Raw genomic sequence first — 22,443 nt, 5'->3', positions numbered from 1 at the left:
TGAAATTTAACGCTTTTAAACGGCGTTAGCACTTTAGTAGTCCCTATAGACTCTAGTAGTATCTTATCGCCGAATTTTACTATAACGCTACTAGCCGCCTTAGTATTTAACGTAATTCCTTTGTAAATTTGTTATAGGGCTACGAATTGTAGGTGGCTAGCGGTTGAGAATCCTGCTATGCCCGAGTCGGGCATAATCCCTTAGAAGTTCTAGGCAGAATAGCGTCCCTCGAGTATAAATTGCAAAAGTAGCTTTTTCGGTTCTAGTTAGTTACGGAAGAAGTCTTCTTTCGTAATAGCATAGCAGGTTGACTAGTCTGCTAGGATCGTAGCGATCCTGTTGCCGTTAATTGCTATTATAGTAAAATAAGCGGTAACTTAGAATTGACTATCGCTACTAGTCTCTTCTTCTTCGTTACCTTTACTAGTTTGTTTAGTTACGTAGTAGTATTGCTAAGGGTCTTCGGCGGTAGGTTATAAGTCTAACCCGTCGAAACCCTCGTATTAGACGAGAAATTAGCTATATGCTAGAAGTAACGTATCCTAGGCATATTAGGTAGTTTTAAACTTCTCGTACGCTTTTCGTCTCTCTTCTATAGTATGTTTAGTTGACTAGTAGTTAGGTTTTCTATATACGTAGTACTTCTTAGGCGTTAGCGGTAATAAGGGTCTGTTACGGCTTCTTCTTCGTAATGATCGACTTCGTAATAAACGACTATATCGTAAATAACGCCTTCGACTATTAAAAGTTCTATCGGTCTAGTACTACTTTAGTAGGTTGGCTACTATGTTGAATTATTATTAGTTAAGACGGGTAGCTGTCTCGATCGACGAGATTAATTAGCTACGAAGTCCTTCATACGTTTTAGCCGGTATAAATAACGCTATTATATACTTTAGAATATCTCTATAAGCGTGTAGAAGTTAGGTATAGAGGGATCGGTCGTTATGATCTTATTATAGCAAACCGGGCTAAATCTTGCTTAATTTATTATATAGTATGTTAAAATACTCCGATTTAGTCTTTCTAAGGTTATCGCGAATAATTTAGGGAAGAGTAGTTATATTCTACTGCGTAACGTACGCTTATTACCTTTCCCTAGTCTCGAAGTATAATTTTAATTAGTTAATCATAGTTTCGAAGTTAAGCTATAGGTTAATTACTTTAATCAAGGCGTAGAAGTAGGTTTTAGCTATTTCTTTTAGTATTAAAGGAAGTACTTTATTATATTAAGAGGTATAAATTCCTAGCATTCTATAGTAATCTACGAATACTAGCATCTTCTTTTCGAGTATATCGTATATATCGCTACTATATTTTATATCGTCGGGGTATAGTTTTGCAAATTCTATTAATTACTTTCTGATACGGTTTGTTAACTTATATAGTTAGAAGTCTGTTAACGAAGAGACCGTAGGATATAATAGTCGGTACGGTAGTTATTACTATTATTATTCTTATAGAGGAGGTAGCTATAGGGTTGGTTTAACTCTTCCTCCTATACTGTTAGCTACTATTGCTAGTCTCGTAATCTCTTCGTAGAATTCGGGGTCTTTTATTAAAGCCTTCAGGTTGCGATATCTCTTAACGCCTTGTTCGAGTTCTTAAGGTGACTAGTAGTAGAATTCTTCCTTTTTAAAGGCTAATGCTATGTTTTTCGAGATTTTCTTGCTATCTATTTCGACGTAGATGCCGTTACCGATTAAATAGTCTTTAAAAAATCGTAGGATTAGGGGAGGTATATTCTAGAAGTCTTTTTCTAACTAGTCGGCGAAATCGGGAGAAACTTCGTTCTATAGCTTAAGGCTTATAAGATTCCTCTTCTTATAAGTCTTAAGTAGGAAACCTATATAGGAACCTAGTTGCTATAGGCTAGCGTTTATAAGGTCGATTGCCTAGTTGCCTTATACTACTAGATCGATTATACTTTCGATTCTCTATAGGATAGGGACTATTAATTAGCTTTTAGTAGTAACGCTACTTATAAGCAATCCTTCTTATAAATTTCGCTCTATTCTAATAGTATAAAAGGATTACTTCTATTTAGAATCTTAAATTCTAATCCTTAATAGCGTTAGCTGCGATTAGTATAAGATATAAGCCTAGAAGTAGGAGTTAAAAGGCGATTCGGGATATTACGATTCTAAGGGGAAAGAATCGTAAAATCGGGGATTTTCGTCGGTTCGTCGTTTATTTCTATCAGCGCCGTTCTTACTAATATTCTCGAAGGGTATAAGGGTATATATAGGTCTCGAATTAGTAAGGAGAGAGTTTTACTATAGATTCTCTTATAAATCTCTCTTTCTTACTTCAAGCTTTGCTCCTTATTATTAGGAAGTTTAGAATCTAGTAGATAGTTAGCTTTATAATACTTATAACTATATACGTTTCTCTTAAGCCGTAGCCTCGGAGGCGTATATATATAGCTATATAGGCGGATTACTACTAGTAGTCTTTACTTGCCTTTCGGCGTGTTTTTCTTCTAGTAGGGAGGTCTTTTATAGCAAACGCCTCGCAGTTAGTACTTTGTCTAGGGATTTATTAAGAAACTAGCAGGCGCTTTGTAATTAGCACCGCGCATAGGGGATAGTTATAGTTAAGGAAGTTATTATCCCTTATAAGATTCGTAAATCTTCGCCTTTATAACGTAAAGAGGTTAGAAGACCGTCGATTCGGTAGGTTTCTTCTTCTAATAATTGAAAACGCGTGATAGAACGCTCTTGCTAGCGATAATTAGCTACGATTAACCTTATCCTGCCTAAGGTAAGCGTAACAGTCCCTAGGTTACTCGAATAATCGGATTACTAGTAGATTCAAGGAAAAGAAGCTTTCTTCTACTAGTTTCCGTAGATCCTAGTTACTCTCGCTTCTTCTCTCGTTAGTACGAAATCCCTACTTTTACCTAGGCTTAGGTATCTAGTTTAAGAAGTCGTCTCTTCTAGTATTAACCTTGCTAATCTACGGTTTATCCGTAGCAGAGTAGTAATTATAAAGTTAACCAAATTAATAGTAACTATAAGGTTTACTACTGATTAGTATAGGTTTTACAAGGGGTGAAACGGAATTCCGTTTGTTAATAACAAATAATAGTAAATTGGTTCTAATCGATGGTTTATGATAGTTGAAAGTGGTATTGTTGACTAGAAGGTAGGGATATTCCCCCTTGGCCTGTTACGTGGGTCTGGGAGGCTTGGGCCTCTCAGCCTGGCGGGCGTGTGGCTGGAAGTGCTACACGACTCCGTATTCCAACTGTCGCAACAGTAACACTGTTGCCTGATTGGGTAATCTGACATCTCTGAAGCCTCACCCTTCCCTGACGTCAATGATCAAGTTTAAGCATCAAGCTTATTCCTCATATAACCAGGACCCATCACTCAAACATACAACATCCCAGACTGACGTCTTGACATCCCCTCAACCGCAATGTCTACTCTAACACCCAACACCTCGATTCCACCCATCCCTCTAATCGTAGACAAGAAGAAATCATCACTTCTCAAAAGACTCTTCAAACAAAAAGAGCCCCCATCTGAAGCGCCAGTCCCCTATACACGTCTAAAAGACGGCGAAATCCGCCTCGTAAAGCTACATCCGGGACCGCCCTCCTCCCCCATAACCCTCACCACAGAAATCGTCTCAACCTCAGAAGCACACTCGAATTACACGGCGCTATCATACGTCTGGGGCGATGCCATAGATACGCTCCCGATCCACGTCGACAACCACATCTTCCACGCAACCAAGAACCTCCACTCCGCGCTCCTGCACATCCGCGTCATCCTAGACTCCTCGGACGTGGTACCCCTCTGGATCGACGCCATCTGCATCAACCAGAATGACACGCTGGAGCGGAACCACCAGGTCGCCCGCATGCGCGAGATATACTCCGCCGCAGACCTCGTACTAACCTGGCTTGGTCCGGACCTCGGCGATGGCCTGCTCTACCTCCGCGAACTGGGCGACCACGCCTTTTCAAAGTACTTCATGAGCGGCCCGGAAGACCCGTACGCACCGCCGCAGATGGTGGGAGAGAGACCTCAAAACCCCGAGATTCTAACTAGCCACGTCCAGGACCGGTTTGCCGACATCCGCGCCGCTGTCAAAGTGTATGTATCGGTATATTGGGAGCGGGTGTGGACGGTCCAGGAGTACTCTGCGCCGACGAAACTCGGCGTCTTCCTGTCGGGCACTGTCTGGATTGACCGCACCGCGTTTCTGCCGGCTACAACGCTATACCTCCAGGTCTTTGAGCGAATGCGCAACTCTCTCCAGCGACAACGCAAGGACTTCTTATGGATAGACATGTCGGTGCGGCAGGTTACAAAGATTGAAAAGTGGAATAGGATGGGGTATCGACGACTTCGTCTCGAGAAAGGGGTAAACAGTGCAGAAGCGGATGATGATGACGACAACGAAGACAAGACACCCCCGAGGCAAGGTCTGAAAGGGGAAAGCGGACACTTCAACATCCTCTCCCTCCTCACATCCTTCCGCCAACTCAACGCAACCGATCCGCGAGACCGCATCTACGCGCCCCTGAACCTCGTCCACTCTCACAAAGGCAGCAGCAGCGCGCCGCTCTTCAAAGTAGACTACTCCCTCACGGTCCGCCAACTCTATACGGCCGTCGCGCGGTACCTCCTGGAAAACATAGACTTCTGGCCCTTTAGTATCCTCGAAATCTGCCGATACGGTACGTCGCCAGACCTCCCGTCATGGGTCCCCGACTGGCGCGTTTTTCCGCGGAAAATAATCTGCCGCGATCCCAAGACCGGGCTTTCGGAAGTTTGCGCGAGCCGCGGACTTTCGCCAGCGGACGGCGAGCGGTCATGGAGCATTATCGACGAAGACAAGCTGCAGCTCAAGGGTGTCGTGCGCGTCGACACCGTCACTGAGCTATGGGATGTGTTTGATTCGCGCGACATGGGCGAGAAAAAGGAGTACCCGACATACGCCCTGCACAACCCAGGGGAAAAGTATGAGCCGACGGGAGAAACGGTGCATCAGGCTTTCCGGGCGGCGGCGGGCGTCGAGACGCATCCCAAAATCATTCAACTTTCGCGCAACGCCTCAAAGTTTCCCATGTTCATCCAGGAAGACTGGCAAATGAACCGGGCAATGACAGGTCGGCTCAATCGTCGGCGGTTCGCGCGTACGAGCCGTGGCTTCGTCAGTATCGTGCCAGAAGAGGCCGAAAAGGGTGACATTGTATGGCTCATCCCTGGAGCCGACATGTTCTAACGTCCCACACCCACTTCTGGGCACCCCCCACATTTGGGCACCCCATTTACACCAAAAACGCCGTTTTTCGAAATTCTATATTAAACTAACTACTATACTTACTAAGAAAAGAAAATATATATAAACTATGTTAAGTATAATTATAGCCATCTATTTTTTATAAAGGTTTAAATATAATAATAGTTATAATATAGAAGTTTAAAACTAAAAGCTTTAAAATGTTAGTAGATACTAGTAACTTACTAGTATTCCTTAACATTAGAAAAATATATTTTCGCTTATATATACTTATTTAAAAAATCTAGGAAATTAATATTTATACTTATTAAAAGTATATAATTATATCTAAAAGAGATTTAAAAGTATTACTTTAGTAAATATAGTATAATTAAGGGTTAAAATTCTATAATAGAAACTTTTCTTAAGGGAAATTTTAAAATATTATTCTAAGCTTAAAGAATTTTTTACTAAGTATAAGAATATATAAATCTACTATATCTTACTTAAAAATTCTAATCATATTAGTTAAATATCTCTACCTATTTTATATATTAAGATATAGGCTAGGTAAATTAGTATTATAAATGTTAAACCTTGAATTTATAATACTTATTATTAATAATACTAGTATATAGCTACTTAAGTATTATAATTAAGTCTTAATCTATTTAACATATATTTATTCTCTTTAATAAGTAAAGTATTTAGTTTAATATAGAATTTCGAAAAACGGCGTTTTTGGTGTAAATGGGGTGCCCAAATGTGGGGGGTGCCCAGAAGTGGGTGTGGGACGTTATATCCTCCGGCCTTCCGGTGAGAACAGTCACGTCTTGATCGGCGAGGTATATCTGCATGGCATCATGCAAGGGGAGGCGGTCGACCTTGTTAAAAGTGAAGACGAGGGAGAAAACATCATTACACTCGTTTAGGGTATAATATCTATCTAAAACAAAGGACCGAATCCATGCAATGTCATGCCAAACTTTTCCCATTCCCATCCCATTATGGGTGCACTGCTAACAGGCACCATATTCATTACCATTGGCGTCATATTCATTCGAGACTCTCAAACTGCTCAAGCCCACTTGCCGAGCACGCTCATGATGATCATGCCAGAAATCAGGCCGAAACCAGCGAGGAAAGTGACAATGGGGCTAGTGCGGAGGAGCTCAGCATCGCCGTGCATCCAGTCCTCAGCCCACATCTCCACCACACCGACCCAGACGAGAATACCGGCAGACACGGCGTCAAGAGTTCCAATAGCAAGGATGGTGCTACGGTCGTTACCGTTGAATTGCTGCAGGACGCCAATGCCGATAGCCATGCCGATGGGAGTGACAACAGCAAAGGGAGAAGCGAGAAGGAGCTTCTTAACGAGGGAGAAGGTAGGCGCCTTGAGGGAGTTCAGGCTGTCGGGAGCGGAAGAGGTCTGTTCAACTTCGGTGGGAGCGGCGGGGCGTTGGGTCATTTCGGGGGAACGCTCGCCGAGCTGGGCGATACGGGTTCCGAGAGCGATACCCTCAAACATTTGGTGGAAGAGGATGACGATGAACAGAGTGATGAAGAAGCTGTCTCCAGCAACAACAAGGGTGATACCAATGACTATTTTTGTTAGTTGAAATTGGCAAGAGCAAGGTTTGGACGGCTTACGGATGGAGTGGAAGATGATTCCGCACTCGAGAACCAAAACAGTGACGGTCTCGGGAGACAGGCGGGACACAGCAGTAGGATTGGCAGCAACCTTGGCCATCACAAAACGCTTTCCCAAGTACTCAACAAGGAAGGAAAGGAAGATACCAGCCATGACGATAGCAGACGTGGTTCCCTCGTATCCAAGCTCGCCCAAGCACTCGTTGGCAAACATAAGCTGAGCGTGGGTGTACAGGTGAACGAAGGCGGTAGAGATAATGATACCGGTACCGAACTGCTTAAGGATGAGGAATACTGTGTGCGTCTTGGTAGGCATCCACTTGATCATAAGGATGGGGAAGTAGACACCGAAAGCACTGGTGACGAGAATGACGAAGAGAAGACCGATTCGAAGGGGAATGTTGTAGTCGCGAGCAACCTTTGCGCAGTTTCTCGTACCCCCGCTCTCGCTTTCACCAGCACCAACACAGTGCTCAACACCAGCGTGGAAGTGGCAGTTCTCTCCTTGGGGTTCCTCGCCGTGGCCAGATCCGGAGTCGGAGGACGTGGCGCCCTCGGCCACGATCTGAACATCGTCACCGTTCGGGGCAAGACAGTAAGTGTCAGAACCATGAGCGTGACAGCCAGTAAAGGCGGTAGGGATAGCGGAAGCGGCCGTGTTGGTGGGCGTGGTCATGACCTGATACTCGGAGGTACCCCACATGCAAAAGACACTCGTGCCATGGAGATGGCAGTCTGATACGGCGGTAGGGGCACCAGTGGCGGCGCCCGCCTCAGCATGAGTAGTCGTTGCTGCGGCTGTGGCAGCAGGGGCGTTAACGGGCGAGACAGGAACCTCGCCGCCATCGTAGAAGCAGTATCTAGCATAAAGAATGAGTGAAGCGAACGCCAATATAACGGCGATGAAACTCACAAGTGCGGGTGACATCCTGTGTATGAGCTGGGCAACGCGCCAGTAGGGGTGGAGGCAACTCTGAACTCAGTCGTGCCAGCCTTGCAGATTCTGCGTGAGTGTGAGCGGGCATCTTCATAGTTATAAGTGAGTCGGGAAATGAGGTCGACGCCAAAATTACTTACTGGGTAGAAGAGGTGACTGCACACTGCGAGATGGCCGTAGGAGTCGAAGCTGCAGCGGCAGTGGTACTGGCAGCAGCCGTCTGTCGTGCGACAAGGGACGCGGAAGCGGTGCTCAGGAGAGCCGCAACGGCGGCAACAGAGAACCTTGCCATGATGATGGGATTAGGGCGTTCTCGAGGGGGTGTAAAATGAGAAACGAGTTAGGACCTTGTCTGTGCCGGACTTGACAGGGCTGAGTTGAGTTGCTTGAAGTCCAAGGCTGGAAGCTGGTGCTGCGACTGCTTCTGCAGATGGTCTCAAGTTGCGGCTTATCGGAGGGTTCTCAGCCGGCTGCTTTATGGGAATGAGACCGGGACTGAGGCGGCCGGGATGAAGCGAGGTTGGTCCCGGGAAGGGTGGAGGATGTCAAGAATGAGCACCTTGAGAGGCGGCGAACGGGGGTTCAGAGGTGAATTCGCCGAGAAGACTGCCTGACCGAAGTGGGATAAGATTGGGGGGTCGGTCAATGAGAGGTCGCAGGGCAGCGGGATGACTTCTCAAGAGGGACAGGCAGTCGGAAGGAGGGAGAGGGAGGTGGAGGATTGGATGATGGTCGACAGGTATAGGTGTTGGAAGAAGAAGAATGTAGTCGGACAGGTGCGGCAAAAGAGCGTGATGAAGACATGGATTTAGACCCCTGTCGAATATGCCATGCCGAGATTTAGTGTTTTTTTTTTCCTTCTCATTTTGTGCCTCTAACGTCGAAACGATTTTGCCCTCCCCTCTTTTTCCGTCCTAGGTAGGCAATCCCGTATCAGTGAGGATGACATCCAATAAGGGCCTAAACTCGGTGGAAATCGTAACCGTTTCCTTTACGCAACGAAAGTGGTGTCTCGGAGGAATGGTTTACTGGGCCTAACTGCGTCGTCTCCACGCGAGCATCGCCAACCTGGTAGGTTTGGAGCCAGCGGCTGGGCCGGTTCCAGCACCATGATTTCCCTCTATTCGGTATATGTTTCCAGCAGTGAGGGAACAGCGCGCCAATCATGGACGAGGTGATTTGGGGGTGTGTCGGAAGAGTTCAGCTCACGGCCGAGGGATGATCCATGAACTCATTGGGCGCCATTGTGCCACTGTGGGTGGACAGCTGTCGAATCGCCATGGCAAAGTTGGGATAGAATCGTGGGACATGGGGACGTGGGATGTGGGTGATGAGAGAGACACCGGGGGTGTGAATGTTTGCTGGGAATAAAAATGTGGACATGTGGACTATGGAAGAGAAGGAAGGAAAGAGCCAAAAACGACGCGGTCTGAATGCCAAGGCTGAAGGACCCGTTGCCAAGGCTGAGCACCCGGATGGCCTCCTGGGGTCAGCTTGCAGTTGTGGAAGTCACGATGTGTGTGGTGTGTCTTGCTGTTGCCCGCTCTAGCTGGTCCAGCTGGTATCTTGCTCAGCCCTGATTGGAGCCGCCAATGCCCCGGCGAACCAGGGTGCAGGAAACCTGGATCCACATGCCGTTTTGGACCAATGGTGCCTGCCACATGCACGTCAGGTTTGAGGACCTTGATGGCCTCTACGGAACCCGCAACCGCAAAGCAACGTCCCTTCCTTCTCCTCTGTCTCGACTTCTCCATGATTCTCTTTTTTTTTTTTTTTTTTTTTTTTTAATTCAAGTTTTATTCTTACTTTTAATCTTCTTCTCTAGCGTACCCGTAGCCCATTCCTTCCTTCTATGGCTTCCCTATGTAGCTACCCCCAACCCCCCGCAGTTACTTGACCCTCTTACCTTTCAAAGGTTCCCTTTCAACCTTGATGGTTAATAAAGTGGGCGATGAATATGTGCCAAGACCTTCTAAAGGACCATCATCGCCAACAAATGGACTAACAATATGATGGTGATGCTGCAAAACCCGTCCAATCCTCGGTTCAGTTTACTCGATTCTCGCCTCACTGGCTGCAGTCACAATGCCAAGAATATTGTCGCACACCCCCGAACCCCATGTCCTTGATCCATCCTACATCTGCATGCTAGCAGAATAGCACGAATATGGCTTCCAACCTTATCCCGTAATCGCTGCGAGAATTCTTGCGTGACACATCAAGACATGTTAACCGCATGAGCGAGTTGGTTGGTTGGGTTGCTGACAGGGTGAGACATTTTCCTCACGCATGCAGCATGGCCCATGTCGCGGTGAGAACCCAAAGTAGTGAGATCTGAGTTTGCGCCATGTATAGCCCAAAGCTGCTTTGCCCACTCTTCCCTGCAGCAGACCCTCTGGTCACTATCCCATCTCGCAGCCTCTACGCCAAAAAAAAATTCCCTACGTGATGTTCTGGTTTGGTGTTGACACCCTGATAACCTCACTTGCCCTGAATTCAGGGGACTCCAGAGACACCTGCAATCTTCATTCCGGATGGCGTTCCCCGGGTGATGTGCGTCGTTTCCGCAACGGCTACAGTTGCGTAGGGTTGCATGCTTTTCTACCCGTGATTATATGAGCTTAACCACGCTCTCGGGTCTTTGCCTGGTCTGTGTTGCGGCCCGTCTCAAGTTGTGTGGCGTGCTAGATGTTCATGCGGTGATTGTCGTGTGGCACTGGATGAACACGAGGGGTGAAAGTGTCACCGCCAACTCAGCCTTGAAAACTCAAAAACATAGTGCAAGCTTCATAAAAGTTAAAGGTTTGAGAAGACTCTCATTAATCTCTTCTCACTGAATGTGCTATGTTGATTTGGACATGAGTTTACTTTGTAGTGAGCCTTACTCAACAGGCAATCTCATACAGCAACATGCTAAACTCACAATGACTTGACAGATAAATAAGAGTAAATGCCATATTCGTTGGTTTTATGCTACAAGGTATTACTCGTCTCCATCCCGGAGACGAAAAAGAAAGGTAAACGCCTATGGCGAAAACAGAATCAAATGTATGTTCCCGTTTTTGATATCCCGATGTGCCATGCCAAAAACCTCCGTCCCAATATCATGTTCGTGATTCCGAATCCGCGTGATTTTTCCCGTCATAAGGTACATGTTCCGCTTCTTCATCAGTGGGGTCAACATGACCCGATCCGCACCAGCTTAGAAGGCCATGAGAGCGGCGACGATGGCAGCAGCACCGAAGCCAGCGCGGGCAGCGCCGGCAGGGACAGCAGTGGGAGTGGGAGAAGTGCTGTTGCCGGCGGTGGTGGCAGCAGCGTTGGTGGTCGCCGGGGCCGTGCCGGAGACACTGGAGGCGGCCTTGGTGGCCGGGACGTCGCAGTGCCACTATGTAAACGTTAGAATCAACATTTTAGCCAGCAGATAGGAACAAACTGACGTGGTCAACATGAGGGCTGCAGTTTCCTCTTCCGGTAGGAGAAGGGGGAAGACTGGCGCTTCCAGATGAGTGGTCATCGTCGTGGTCGTGATCATGGTCCGCGGCGGTGGTGGTGACGGCCACGGCGGTGCTCAACGTGGTTCCAGTTACGGCACCAGTCGTAACACGAGGGCCCTCACAATGCCAGTGATCTCCATGAGGCGAGCACCCCTGGCTTTCAGTGGGCGAGGGGGCGAGACTGACGCTGGCGGAGCTGGCTGCAGCCCCGGTCTCGCGGGGACCTTCGCAGTGCCACTACAAACTGTTAGAATACAACCACAACGAGTAGAAGAGAGGTAAACGCGCGTGGTCATCATGCGGGACGCAGCCAATGCTCTCAGTAGGCGAGGGAGCAAGAGATTGAGCCATGGAGATGGCAGAGAAGCCAAGGATGGCGAGGATCTGAGCAGCCTTCATTTTGGTGGTGGTTTGGGAGCTGGAAACGGGATTTCGGTATCTCGGGATAGCTTCGGGTAAAAGCGAAAGTAAGTACTTATCAGATAAGCAGCGAATGAATGCGAGCTGAGGCGTGGAAGGTAAAAAGAATTAAGAAGGGTGGGCAGAAGTTGAGGTGAGGAGGATATATACGCATGAGCTCAAGGTCAGGCTGGTGAAGGTTCCGATCGCCAAGTGAACTATTACCCAGAAAATAAGTCGCGCGCAAATAAAAATTACAGGGTCTAAAAGGTACAGGCTACTACTTCTTGGCACAAGGTAAACAGAATTACGAGGATCAATTCGTCGATTCATGGTGGTTGGTCCTCAACCCCCCCTCACATCGCCAAGCCTATGAGAGACACAACAACGTGCTTATCCCTCCCCGTCAGCGCCTGTCAACTTGGCAAACGTAAAGATGTGCCCTTGTTCCATACGATCGGAGAGAGAGAAACTAAACGAAAAAAAAACAGGGATTCCCTCGTTTTCCCCCACGGCCAGGTTGAGTTGTGTGGTCTGCACACCCCCTCACCACGCCTCATCCATGTCGTCGCCCAGGTTATGCCTAGCCGCGAGAGGCGGGCCGGGCCATCAAGGTTCTCAAGCCGAAAACTCCAACATCATCCACACACCACACACACCACGGGGGGAGGCGGCAAAATTCACTATCCCGGAATCGTATTCCTGTACACCTCAACCGCGGCCGACTGGCTTGTTTTCAGAGATCGTAACTTGCATCGAGTGGAGAGAACAGGCGGAGAATTCTTCTGCTTTTGCAGAGAGACAACTTATTAACTCACATATGAATGGCTCTTCAGACAAAGGATCATTTGCCATTCTAGTTCATTCCGATGCCTGTTTGCTTTGCTCCATATATCATGCTACCATTCCCACGCCCCTCAGTTGCCTCTTCCATGTCCTGGACTCACTATCGCCGCCAAGTAGCCGAAAGGGAATGGTCTTTTCCATGTGAATCCTTTCGTCACCCGTCCACCGCGCGGCACAGCTCAGACACCCTCGGTCTACCTTCTCGATTCGAACAAGTAGTGGCCAACGGCATGACAATCTCATCAGCCTCAAGGTTCTCGCAATTTAACTCGGACGTCTCAAATGTGATATTTCTCGAGAAACTGGTTTTGACTGGATTTGACACTCGTCACTGAACCGACCTGGATGAGTTGCGCATTCGAAGACATTGGCAAAGGCAGGAATGTTTGAATCGAAAGCCTGAAGCTTGACGCCTGCTTCACTCGCCACCAAACGAGCTTTTGCTTTCGAGAGTCCACTCACACTAGTATACCAATAACCTCTCACCTGCTCTGCAGGATAGGTGATCCGAAGTCGAACGGACACCGCTGCATCGTATCCAACCAGATCAGCTCACTTTCTGATCGTCCTTTCACGGCAGATTTCATTGGACTATTCTTCTTCTGAGAAAAGATCGCCGCGGTCTTTAAAAAAAAGTTCCAACAGTCTATCCCGGTACTTCTTCGGCTTGAGTTCGTCCGATGCACCTACCGGCGACACCGAAGCAAGACCGAGAACTGGACCTTTGCAATGAATTGACGGATCACCAAGAATCCAGAAGCTCAAGGTCGGCGTCTCTTCCTTCGAAGTGGTCCGCGCCTATTGCTGTTGGGGTGGACCCCTGAGCTTTTTCACTTTTGACCGAGAGTTTAGCCTGACAACGATCTGCCCAACTTCCGTTGTCTTAATCGCTGCGGACGTAACTTGTCTTCACTAATCTCATATCTTTGGACATAGTTCTGCCTTTTAACCGACTCAAACTTGCAGGATCTTTTTCATCGAAACGCCCCCCAATTTTGATTCCAGCACGCTTGTCTACACCTGTTTGGACTTAGTGCGTCCTTGTCAGCTGCGGCTGGACCACCCGCTACCTCGGATTCGTGCAACCTAGCGCCATAATAACGAGCATAGCGACTTAGTGACGTGTATAACTAGCATTCAGCTCTAGATCACTCAGGTCTGACTAGGTCCGCGTTTCGCACCCTGCGGCACGGTGACGGGGTTGGTCAGCTGCTTCCACGCATCGATTCTACATTGCCGCCGCGGGAAGTCAAGGTCTCTGCCTCTGAGAATTTGCGGCAACTCGATCTTCTTCAATGCTACTTTCCGATTCACCCTATCCTTTACTTTTACGTTCTTGACTTAATGCAGCCGATGGCAAACAAGAACACCGTTGCTCAGGATCAACTTGCAATTCTCTCCAACATCGATCATGTCAACATCGATGAAGAACTGTTGACCTTCAGCGGCAATCTTCTCGCCATCAACTTGTATCACAAAGATATCGAGCCACTATGCCACGGTAATATTCGGGCCATATGGCGTATGGCCACCCAGCAAGCTGGTTCCTTGCCCTGCATGGCTCCTACGCGGCGACAAGGAAGAGTTTCTCCACGTCGCGCTCTCAGCGCCGTATCCCAGAACTCCCGCCCAGAATAGCTTTCATAATGCCTTCAGATGCGATCCTGGGTATTGACTTGTCGTGGTTCTCATGGGTTATTCCGATGGCACTCGTCTGGTTTCACCTCGGTCGTGATGTTCTCTACCTTTTGGGGAACACGACTTGATGTCAGCCTCAAAGGCATGATGAACAATGCAATGATATCTCCTTCATGTATTCCGGTTTGGTTTGCTGCCAGAGGACACGGTGTTTTTCGTAATATCGGTCGTCACCGATGGTGATGATTGACCAGTATTTGACTCTATTTCAAGAACATCTCCATCGAATTCTTCCTTGGGACGGGCACGTGGGCAGTAGTCTATGCTATCTGGCACTCTGATTTCAGGGCATGAAAGAGCGTTTGATAGTTGCCTAAGCAGTTTCAAAGCCCACGTTGGGCTTCCTTTCGGAGAGTTGTGACAAGATGTCGGAAAAGTTGTTCTTTTAGGTGGCGGTGAGTTAGCGTGAAGAGTGGCCTTAACCCAGTTGTTTCCCCTCTAATTGACACGCTTAGGAAATAAGGTTCGAGCCGTTCGATTACCAGCTCACTTTACCATGGGCTGAACCGTTGCCTCTAGTAATATTTCTAAAAGATGCAGCTAAAGCGAAAGCATGACCCTGGTTTGCTAATTGATGATCCTGCTTTGCCTGACAGGTACTGGCACATACGCGCAAAGCTCAAGCAGAATCCGAGTCATGAATGGTCCAAGACAAAGGTTGTTTATTCCAGAGCTGTCAACATCATTGCCCCATCACTTCAGAGTACGGCTGCCTGGCCTTTTCCGTGAGGGTTATGTGCCGCCGTAAGCTATCGAAATGTTGCCCAACTACCTAGCTTGTCCTTGATGCCTTCTTCGGCTGGATTTAGATTTACCCAACGATGAAAATCGTGGGGGTTCATGTAAGCACAATGAAATAAGAAAAGGCTCATGGTGTGCTTCCGTCGTACAGTGGGTGTGTGGGCTCGCGTACTGGAAACTCAAGCCGCTGGCTAATAACATCACATGACGCCACACATGGTGTCCACGTTGGGTTGATAAATGGTTTTCTGCGGCTTTTCCAAAAGTCTGCCACCATAAGATAAGCCATTATGACATTGCTAATTTGGTTAGAGTGACGTCGTGGTATCTTGTGAAGATCGAGTTGGGAAGTCATAGCTGGAAAGTTATCACAGGGAAGAACATTATCGTTTGGACATACCAGCGGCAATCCTAGCTGGATATTTATGAATGACCGTGCTACTTACTTGCATACAAACTCACTCTTCCGCCTCAAAACCGTCCTGAATAGCATCATCGTTGTCTTCATCAATAGCCATGTCATCTTGGGCGAGTCTGTCATCCTCCATAGCATAGTATTCCTCCAGACGCATGGGATCTGGGATAGCCTCCGGCTCAGCTCGTATAAACGGCGAAGGGTAAAGCTCTCTGCATTAGCTGCCATGTCAAATAAGGTGGCCAGCGCTCGTTTATGGCAAATGACGGTCTCTAGCCGTATGGCATTTGGCCAAAACTCCGAGTTGAAGGGGTTCCGGCGCCGGCTGCCGACGAGCAGCCAGACGGACGGGGTCCACGACCACTTCAGCCAGCATTTCTGCTGAAAATTCATTTTTAGAAATTGAACACAAGAAATAAACATCAATTTATTCCCTGGAGAGAATATCTTCAATTGTGGAAATGCTACAAAGAAAGATCTCACAATCAATGATTTAAAACGCCAAGTTCATAATAAGAAAGTCCAGAGTCTGCGTCTTCTGAGCCACGACGAAGTGATCTGACCTATGGAATACCTATCTACCTGCAAAACAAAAACTTTTGATGGCCAAAAGATGGTTGAAACCCCCGCCTATGCACCTCATTACATCCCTATGTTGGCTGCTATGTTGAATAGCTTGCGCTGGTACATGATCAATCACTGCTTAATCCTCCGCCTCGAAACCGTCTTCAATATCGTCGCCATCGCCATCATCGTCATTAGTCATCCCTTCATGAGCGAACTTGTCTTCCTCCATAGCATAATACTCTTCTAGACGCATGGGGTCTGGAATAGCCTCTGGGGTAGCTTGCACAAACCGCTTAGGGTAAAGGCCTTCGCACTGAGGACCATTGTCAATGACGAACGACTTTCCTTCGACATGACCAGCGCTTGGCTTGATCCACGCGCATGGCCGGCGATAATTGTCCCAGCACAGCGAACATGTGGACTGAGAGCTGCGGATATATTCTGCATCGGGATCATCCGAGTCCTTCACATCGACTGGCCGCCGCGAATTGCATCCATTCTCTCTCACTGCAAGGCTCTGGCCATTGGTCCAGCATGCCAGGCAGGAAGGTGAACGGAGCTTTCGACCACCTTCCCTAAACCACCCATTGGGTGGCTGAGGGCCAATGATGACCTCCGGGAAGTTCTGCTTCATCTTGACCGTGTTGTGATGGAACGAGACCGCCTTCGGGGGGTCAACGAGTTTCTCTTCGACAAGCTTGAAGGTTACTTTCTGGTTCAGGTGGTCGAAAACGACCTCTTGAACACGAGCCCCAAGATAAGGGCAAAGGTGGACAGGGCACTCCTCAAGCTTGTAGCGGCGGTGGTCCAGCAATTGAATGATATGCGTGGCCATCCGCCAAGAGGTGGTGACCCTCTTGTCGACGAGATACGTCATAAGCTTCTTGTCCTTCCGTTCGACATGCTCCAGGCTCTTGCTCGGGTCGTAAACAACGAAGAGGTTATTGCACTGAATGGGAAATGAAAACCATTCCTTGGTAGTCTCACGCATGACCTCGATACGGATACCAAAACTGTGGAGTTCGTCGGAGTTATTCCAAGCGCCAACGTAAGAATGTCGGTACCAAGGGTTGGGATGACGTTCTCGCGGATCTTCCATCTTTTCAATCGAAACAATCACCAGCTGCCCGTGTCGAAGACTAAGTTGGTCTTTGAGGTGCATCAAGTTGTAACTGATGGAGAGTCCGAGGAGTTGCGAACTGATCATTGTGCCGTCCGACATCTCAATCTCTTCCAAAGGCGTGAATCTGATTCTCAAGCCCAGCTCTGGGCTGTTCTTCTTTTCCTGGTTGCGTAGATAGGCGATGGAAGTTGTAGTTCTGTGCACGAGCATGGCTCGTCCATCTTCGCCGGTGACCTTGCAGCGCAACCAGCCACGTTGATTGTGACCCTTGTTCTCAAGAGGGAATGACCAATTGCAGCCCTTACCGGGGTACAGAGGGAACCCGACATCCTTGAAAGTCTTCAGAGACAGTTCTCGGAAAAGCGTGACGAGCATATAATGGTCGACAGTACCCGCACTGATGGGATCCTTGATTTCTCCGTTGGCAAATGATACGCCTGAATGCCATGTATCAAAAAGGCAACAGACAGTAGTCTCGGCCATCGCCATGATAAGCTCCGGGGCTCCCTTTATTTTCATCAATGGGATCATGACTCTGTAGGCGTACTTTTTGGCGATCTGATAGTGGGGAGACTGGGCAAGACGGCCATTCATGTGTTCCTCATGCTGATTGTGTCGGTCAATGGGGTTTCCGACAGTACGTCCTCCATACTTGCCAAAGTCCGTGTGCTCGGGGCTAGTATCAAGGTCGTTGATCGCGATGCGGGCATAAATGACTTGCTGCTGGCTGGAAAGGCCAGGGTAGTCCTCAGATACTGGTTTGATACTCATGAGAGACTTGATGTGTCCGCCTTCCTTAATCTTGTCCCAGGCATCGGCAGTGAAAGCTGTGAAATATTAGCGCAGTTATCCTAAGGGGAACAAATGACTTACCTCCGATCAAGTAGCTTACGGTCTCGTTAAATTTGGTCTCGTTAGTGAGTATGGCCTCCAATTCGTCGATTTTCTTGAGACCATATTGGCGCAAGACGGGCAAATTGTCCCTGATGTTAGACCACATCTGCCAAACCGCCCGCCCCGTGATGGACGAGGCTCTGTCATGTCCCAAAGAGAAGGCAACACGCTGGAACCGGACGCTGGGAATGTCGATGTGAAATTCGTGGTGGAAAGCCCCGAAACGGACATGAATACGAGGAATAGTGACTGTAAAAATTAATATTAGCAAAGGCTGTTGTCTGAGAGGACCGAAACTCACTAGTTCCTCGCTTTCCATGATGAATGAGCTGAAGGAAGACATCGTCTTGGTTGACTGGGCTATCCTTGATGAAATAGCCGATCGTACCAGGTGGAATACGAATTTCACCTTGCGGGTGGTTGACAACAACCTCGTTCGGAATGATAATCGCCCGCATGTTTTGGGCCGAAACGATTCCGTCGCCACTGGCGATCTCCGCAGGCCCAAGGACCTGGAAAGACGGCGCGGGCGCCATGATGGTTAGGTTGGTAATAGGAGAGGCGATGTGATGAGAGGAAGAAAAGAATAGAGGATTGGGGAAGGGATGGGGAAGAAGTGATGGTTTTGATGAGGGAAAGTGGGAAAAATAAAAGTTGACAAAAATAAAGTCAGTGGGTGAAGTTATGGAAAGAGAGAAATATTCACTGGTTCCAATTAAGTGGAAATTCAGTAGCAGATGAAAAAAATTTCAAACCAAAACCAGGTGGACAAACGCTCTTTCCGTGTCGTCCTTCTAACTCACAAAAGGCAGGCACCAGCACATTGCTCTGGCGAAGTAAAGGAAAGAGCCTTTCAAATGCCAAAGGCATGCAGTACCTAACGGCAAGAGACATGTGGTTGGACATATTGCGACGCAGGCCACTGCCCTAAGCTGCAATTGCCAGACTCACGGTTCGGTGTTTTCACATCAGCCGATTGTTGGGTTTGTTGGATAAAGGCACATGACTGCGCCTGCCAGCAGTATCACGTCAAGAAACACAGTGCCTATGAAGTTGGCAACAAACAGCCAGCATGTTAAGTCTCATAATTGCTTATGTAATAATTTCCTCTGAGGGAACTAAGGGAAGATAACTCATGAGATGTGTTTAAATACTCCTTGAGTCTCCGGCATAATCATTGTACCAATATGATCCTTCCTGCTGGTTGGTATCAAGAGGAGGGCTAAGGACCTTCGATCAGTGTCTTCGAAGAAAACGCGTTGAGGGAAAGACTGACGATGGACGTGTGCCTTCCGACTTGTACGCGACTTCCCTGGGGTGTTCCCTCCACGGACCTTCTACCATATCAACGTCTCATTCTCGTCTTCCTTTTTCTTCCAACATCACCAACACGTCCCAAGTCGCCGTTTGCGTTTTTCGTCTGTTTTTTTCATCCTTCCAATAATTTCGTGTTTTTTTCCTTTTTAAAAGAAGTTCTTTTCAAGATGCCTTCCCTCCCCGCTATCACCATCACCAGCCTTCGGAACAAGACCGTCTACACTTACCTAAGAGGCACAACAAGTTCAAACCAGACCAGGGGGAGAAGTTTCGCTGCCGACTCTTCGGGGCTGCTCCAAAAAAAAAAAAAAGAGCAGCAGCATGATAACCAACTGTGGACGGATGTTCCTTTTTCGACTAATTTTACGACAGATGGTGGCTAGTTCCTTTGGGGGGTGGGAGCTTTTTTTAATGGGTGCGACAACTTGCTGTTTGGCAGGGGAGTTTTATGTCCTACGATTGCTTTTATAGAAGACTGGGGAGTTATATTTTGCGCAAGCTGTTAAACATAGCCGCCAACACACGGAGGTGTGAGCAGGTGCATCCTTCTGTTTAGGTAGATTGAAACTATTGGGATCACAGGGCTACCCGTATGGTGGGGTATCTTTTCAAAGGGGAAATTCAGTGTCTGTTCCTTGTGTCTGGTGTCTAAGAAGAAACTCCAGCAAAAATACTGGCTGAAGTGATCACGGACCTTAAGCCCAGCCTTCTGGCTGCCCGTCACATGGGCCGCCGGCAGTCGGCAGGCGTGCCGGCAACGGAACCACTTCAACCCGGAGTTCCGGTTATTGCAACAATAGAAGGATGCAGGAAACTGTTAGACTCACTGCTATTCTTATATGAACCATCAAAATACGATAATCTTGATTTCTGCTTGCATGGATGATGATCTGTATCAATGAGTAGTTGGAAGACGTATTGCATACGGATACGCGTACCAGAGTAAGCTCACCTCGGCCGGTGCTATTGACTCGCCGAGCTCCGTCGCGTCGCGAACGATTGCCGACACTTTGTTATACATTAATTTGAAGTAGCGTAAAGCACGCCGGTATGGTTCAGCCCATCGGACCTCCCTTTATAGGAAGGCCGCTCACCTAAGGTAGCATGCCGAATGGCCACCACCGTCAATCTTCAATACCGCGATCGATAACGGCTTGCCCGATGGGGAGAGGTTCCCAAGAACGATCGTCAACAAGGCCAGTCTATGTTTCAAATGACACAAAAAATGGATACCGGCGGTACGCTGCTTAAGTCCAAAATCCGGATTGACTAAGCGGCCTACCTGGAGGAATTGTGTCGATGACCATATAGATCATGTCTAGAACTCCTAGCCTCCCAAACCTTTCTTATATAAGCACGCTACTCTTGACGCGCAGAAAGGCCTACAGGGCATTACTGAACAAGCTATTTCTTTTCTCTTTATTTTAGACTTTTTTTGTGTGAATAAATTCGTGGACGCAGCTGGCGAACATGGCCAATATTGCTTCGAACGATGTCCAACCCTTCGATGTTGCGATCATTGGTGCTGGCATTATTGGCCTTCACGTCGCCCTAGGACTTCAAAAACGGAACATACCTTTTACAATCTTCGAACAAGCCTCTGAACTCAAAGAAATTGGCGCCGGCCTGGCCTTCCCATCTTACATTGTGGAATGTATGGACTTTTTGGACCCTCGTATTTCCAAAGGGTTGTCTAAAGTGGCTGCCAAAACATCGGGTATGCGCTTTGTGGACGGTTTCACTCAGAAAGGCGAAAAGAGACAGCACAAAGATCAGCTATGCGGCGTCGAATATCAAAGACTTGAAGGGGCAATGATTGCTTGTCATCGCGCTCAGCTCCTGAATGAGTTGATTGATCTAATGCCACCAAAAACCATCGAACTCAGGAAGCGTCTCACTTCCATTTTTTTCAATGAAAAGAACAAAAGGTACTTGATTGAGTTCTCTGACGGTACAATCGCGGAGAAAGATGCTGGTATGTACCCTATCTTTAGACCCAAGAGATATGTTTGAGCTTAAAGCTAACGCCATCGGTGTAAGTCATTGGGTGTGACGGTGTCAAATCCCGCGTTCGCCAAATCGTGGCGGGCGAGAATAATCCAGCGGCGTTCCCCTCCTACGCCAACGAAAAAGTATACCGCTGCCTTGGAGAATTGTCGAAAGCTGAGGCGGCTCTGTGCCAAAGCATAGAAGGGCCGACAACTTACATGGGATAAGGCGCAGGAATCGTAGCATATCCTGTGGCTAACCGCAAGTATCTTAACTTTGCTGCGTTTGTTCGCGACGGCAGTGATTGGATAGATGGGGAGCCTCTTACAACTGTGGGAAGCAAGAGGGAGCTTTTGGAGGCCCTTGCAAAGTTTGCTCCAAATGTGCAAGCCTTGGTTGAAACACTTCCAGAAGAAATGAGTGTTTGGGCGCTTTTTGATACATTGGACCATCCACTTCACACTTTTGCGGATGGTGGCATCGTTCTTGTCGGAGATGCTGCTCATGCTTCAACACCCCACTTTGGCGTGGGCGCCGGGATAGGGGTAGAAGATGCATTGGCATTGGCGACCGTTCTTGAGTGTGCGGTGACAGCTATCAAGACAAAACAGGTTCGAGCTCACGCAGCTCTGACAGCCGCCTTCAAGGCCTTCGACTCTGTTCGTCGGGAGCGCTCACAATGGGTTGTCACCAACAGCCGTTATCAGGGTAAGGCTTCTAAATGGCTTGCGCCTGATGCTGGCCCAAACTTGGAAACTTTCATGCGAGACACACAGAGCCGATACGACAAGATTATTCTGTATGACTGGAAGAACATGCTTCGGCAGGTGAACTGCGAATTTGAACAGCGTCTTTCAGGTGACTCCTAAGGGATGTTGGATGTGTTATCGGCATACTTGGCGACCAAAAATTCCATAGTTACTTTGAATTACATATTTGATAGCCGACTGCAGCTTGTTCACAAACGTTATTGATTAACTTCTGGCTATTTGGTTCTCTGGTGTCTAAGGCCTGTATAGTTTGTCGTTTTGTAATGTACTCTACTCTGCCTGGAAATCGGCAATAGCCCAAGGTCTAGAACCAAGACTATGCTGCTGAAGCAAACTCGCTAACAGTAATAACATCGTTC

At 47.8% G+C, this 22,443-nt stretch overlaps 4 protein-coding genes across 4 annotated transcripts; 1 reads left to right on the top strand and 3 right to left on the bottom strand.

Moving 5' to 3' along the window:
* Positions 1-3,423: 3,423 nt before the first annotated feature.
* CTRU02_206539 (uncharacterized protein) lies at positions 3,424-5,241 on the top strand (the record flags this gene model as incomplete). The annotated part of the gene is made up of 1 exon (XM_036730148.1): positions 3,424-5,241. One exon carries the CDS (start codon positions 3,424-3,426, stop codon positions 5,239-5,241), a length of 1,818 nt encoding a protein of 605 aa, XP_036578121.1.
* Positions 5,242-6,316: 1,075 nt separating this feature from the next.
* On the bottom strand, positions 6,317-8,120 carry CTRU02_206538 (zip zinc transporter; the record flags this gene model as incomplete). Its single annotated transcript, XM_036730147.1, has 4 exons — positions 6,317-6,843; positions 6,892-7,760; positions 7,805-7,894; positions 7,969-8,120. The coding sequence occupies 4 exons, from the start codon at positions 8,118-8,120 to the stop codon at positions 6,317-6,319; spliced, it is 1,638 nt and encodes a 545-aa protein (XP_036578120.1).
* Positions 8,121-11,030: 2,910 nt separating this feature from the next.
* On the bottom strand, positions 11,031-11,724 carry CTRU02_206537 (uncharacterized protein; the record flags this gene model as incomplete). The annotated part of the gene is made up of 3 exons (XM_070204734.1): positions 11,031-11,216; positions 11,269-11,562; positions 11,614-11,724. 3 exons carry the CDS (start codon positions 11,722-11,724, stop codon positions 11,031-11,033), a joined length of 591 nt encoding a protein of 196 aa, XP_070061838.1.
* A 4,403-nt stretch (positions 11,725-16,127) lies between these two features.
* On the bottom strand, positions 16,128-18,544 carry CTRU02_206536 (uncharacterized protein; the record flags this gene model as incomplete). The annotated part of the gene is made up of 3 exons (XM_036730145.1): positions 16,128-17,941; positions 17,988-18,257; positions 18,310-18,544. The coding sequence occupies 3 exons, from the start codon at positions 18,542-18,544 to the stop codon at positions 16,128-16,130; spliced, it is 2,319 nt and encodes a 772-aa protein (XP_036578118.1).
* Positions 18,545-22,443: the final 3,899 nt, after the last annotated feature.

Source organism: Colletotrichum truncatum (genome assembly GCF_014235925.2).
Source record: "Colletotrichum truncatum strain CMES1059 chromosome Unknown Contig_0003, whole genome shotgun sequence".
Classification (NCBI taxonomy): domain Eukaryota; kingdom Fungi; phylum Ascomycota; class Sordariomycetes; order Glomerellales; family Glomerellaceae; genus Colletotrichum; species Colletotrichum truncatum.
This window is presented reverse-complemented; position numbering and strand designations above follow the sequence as displayed.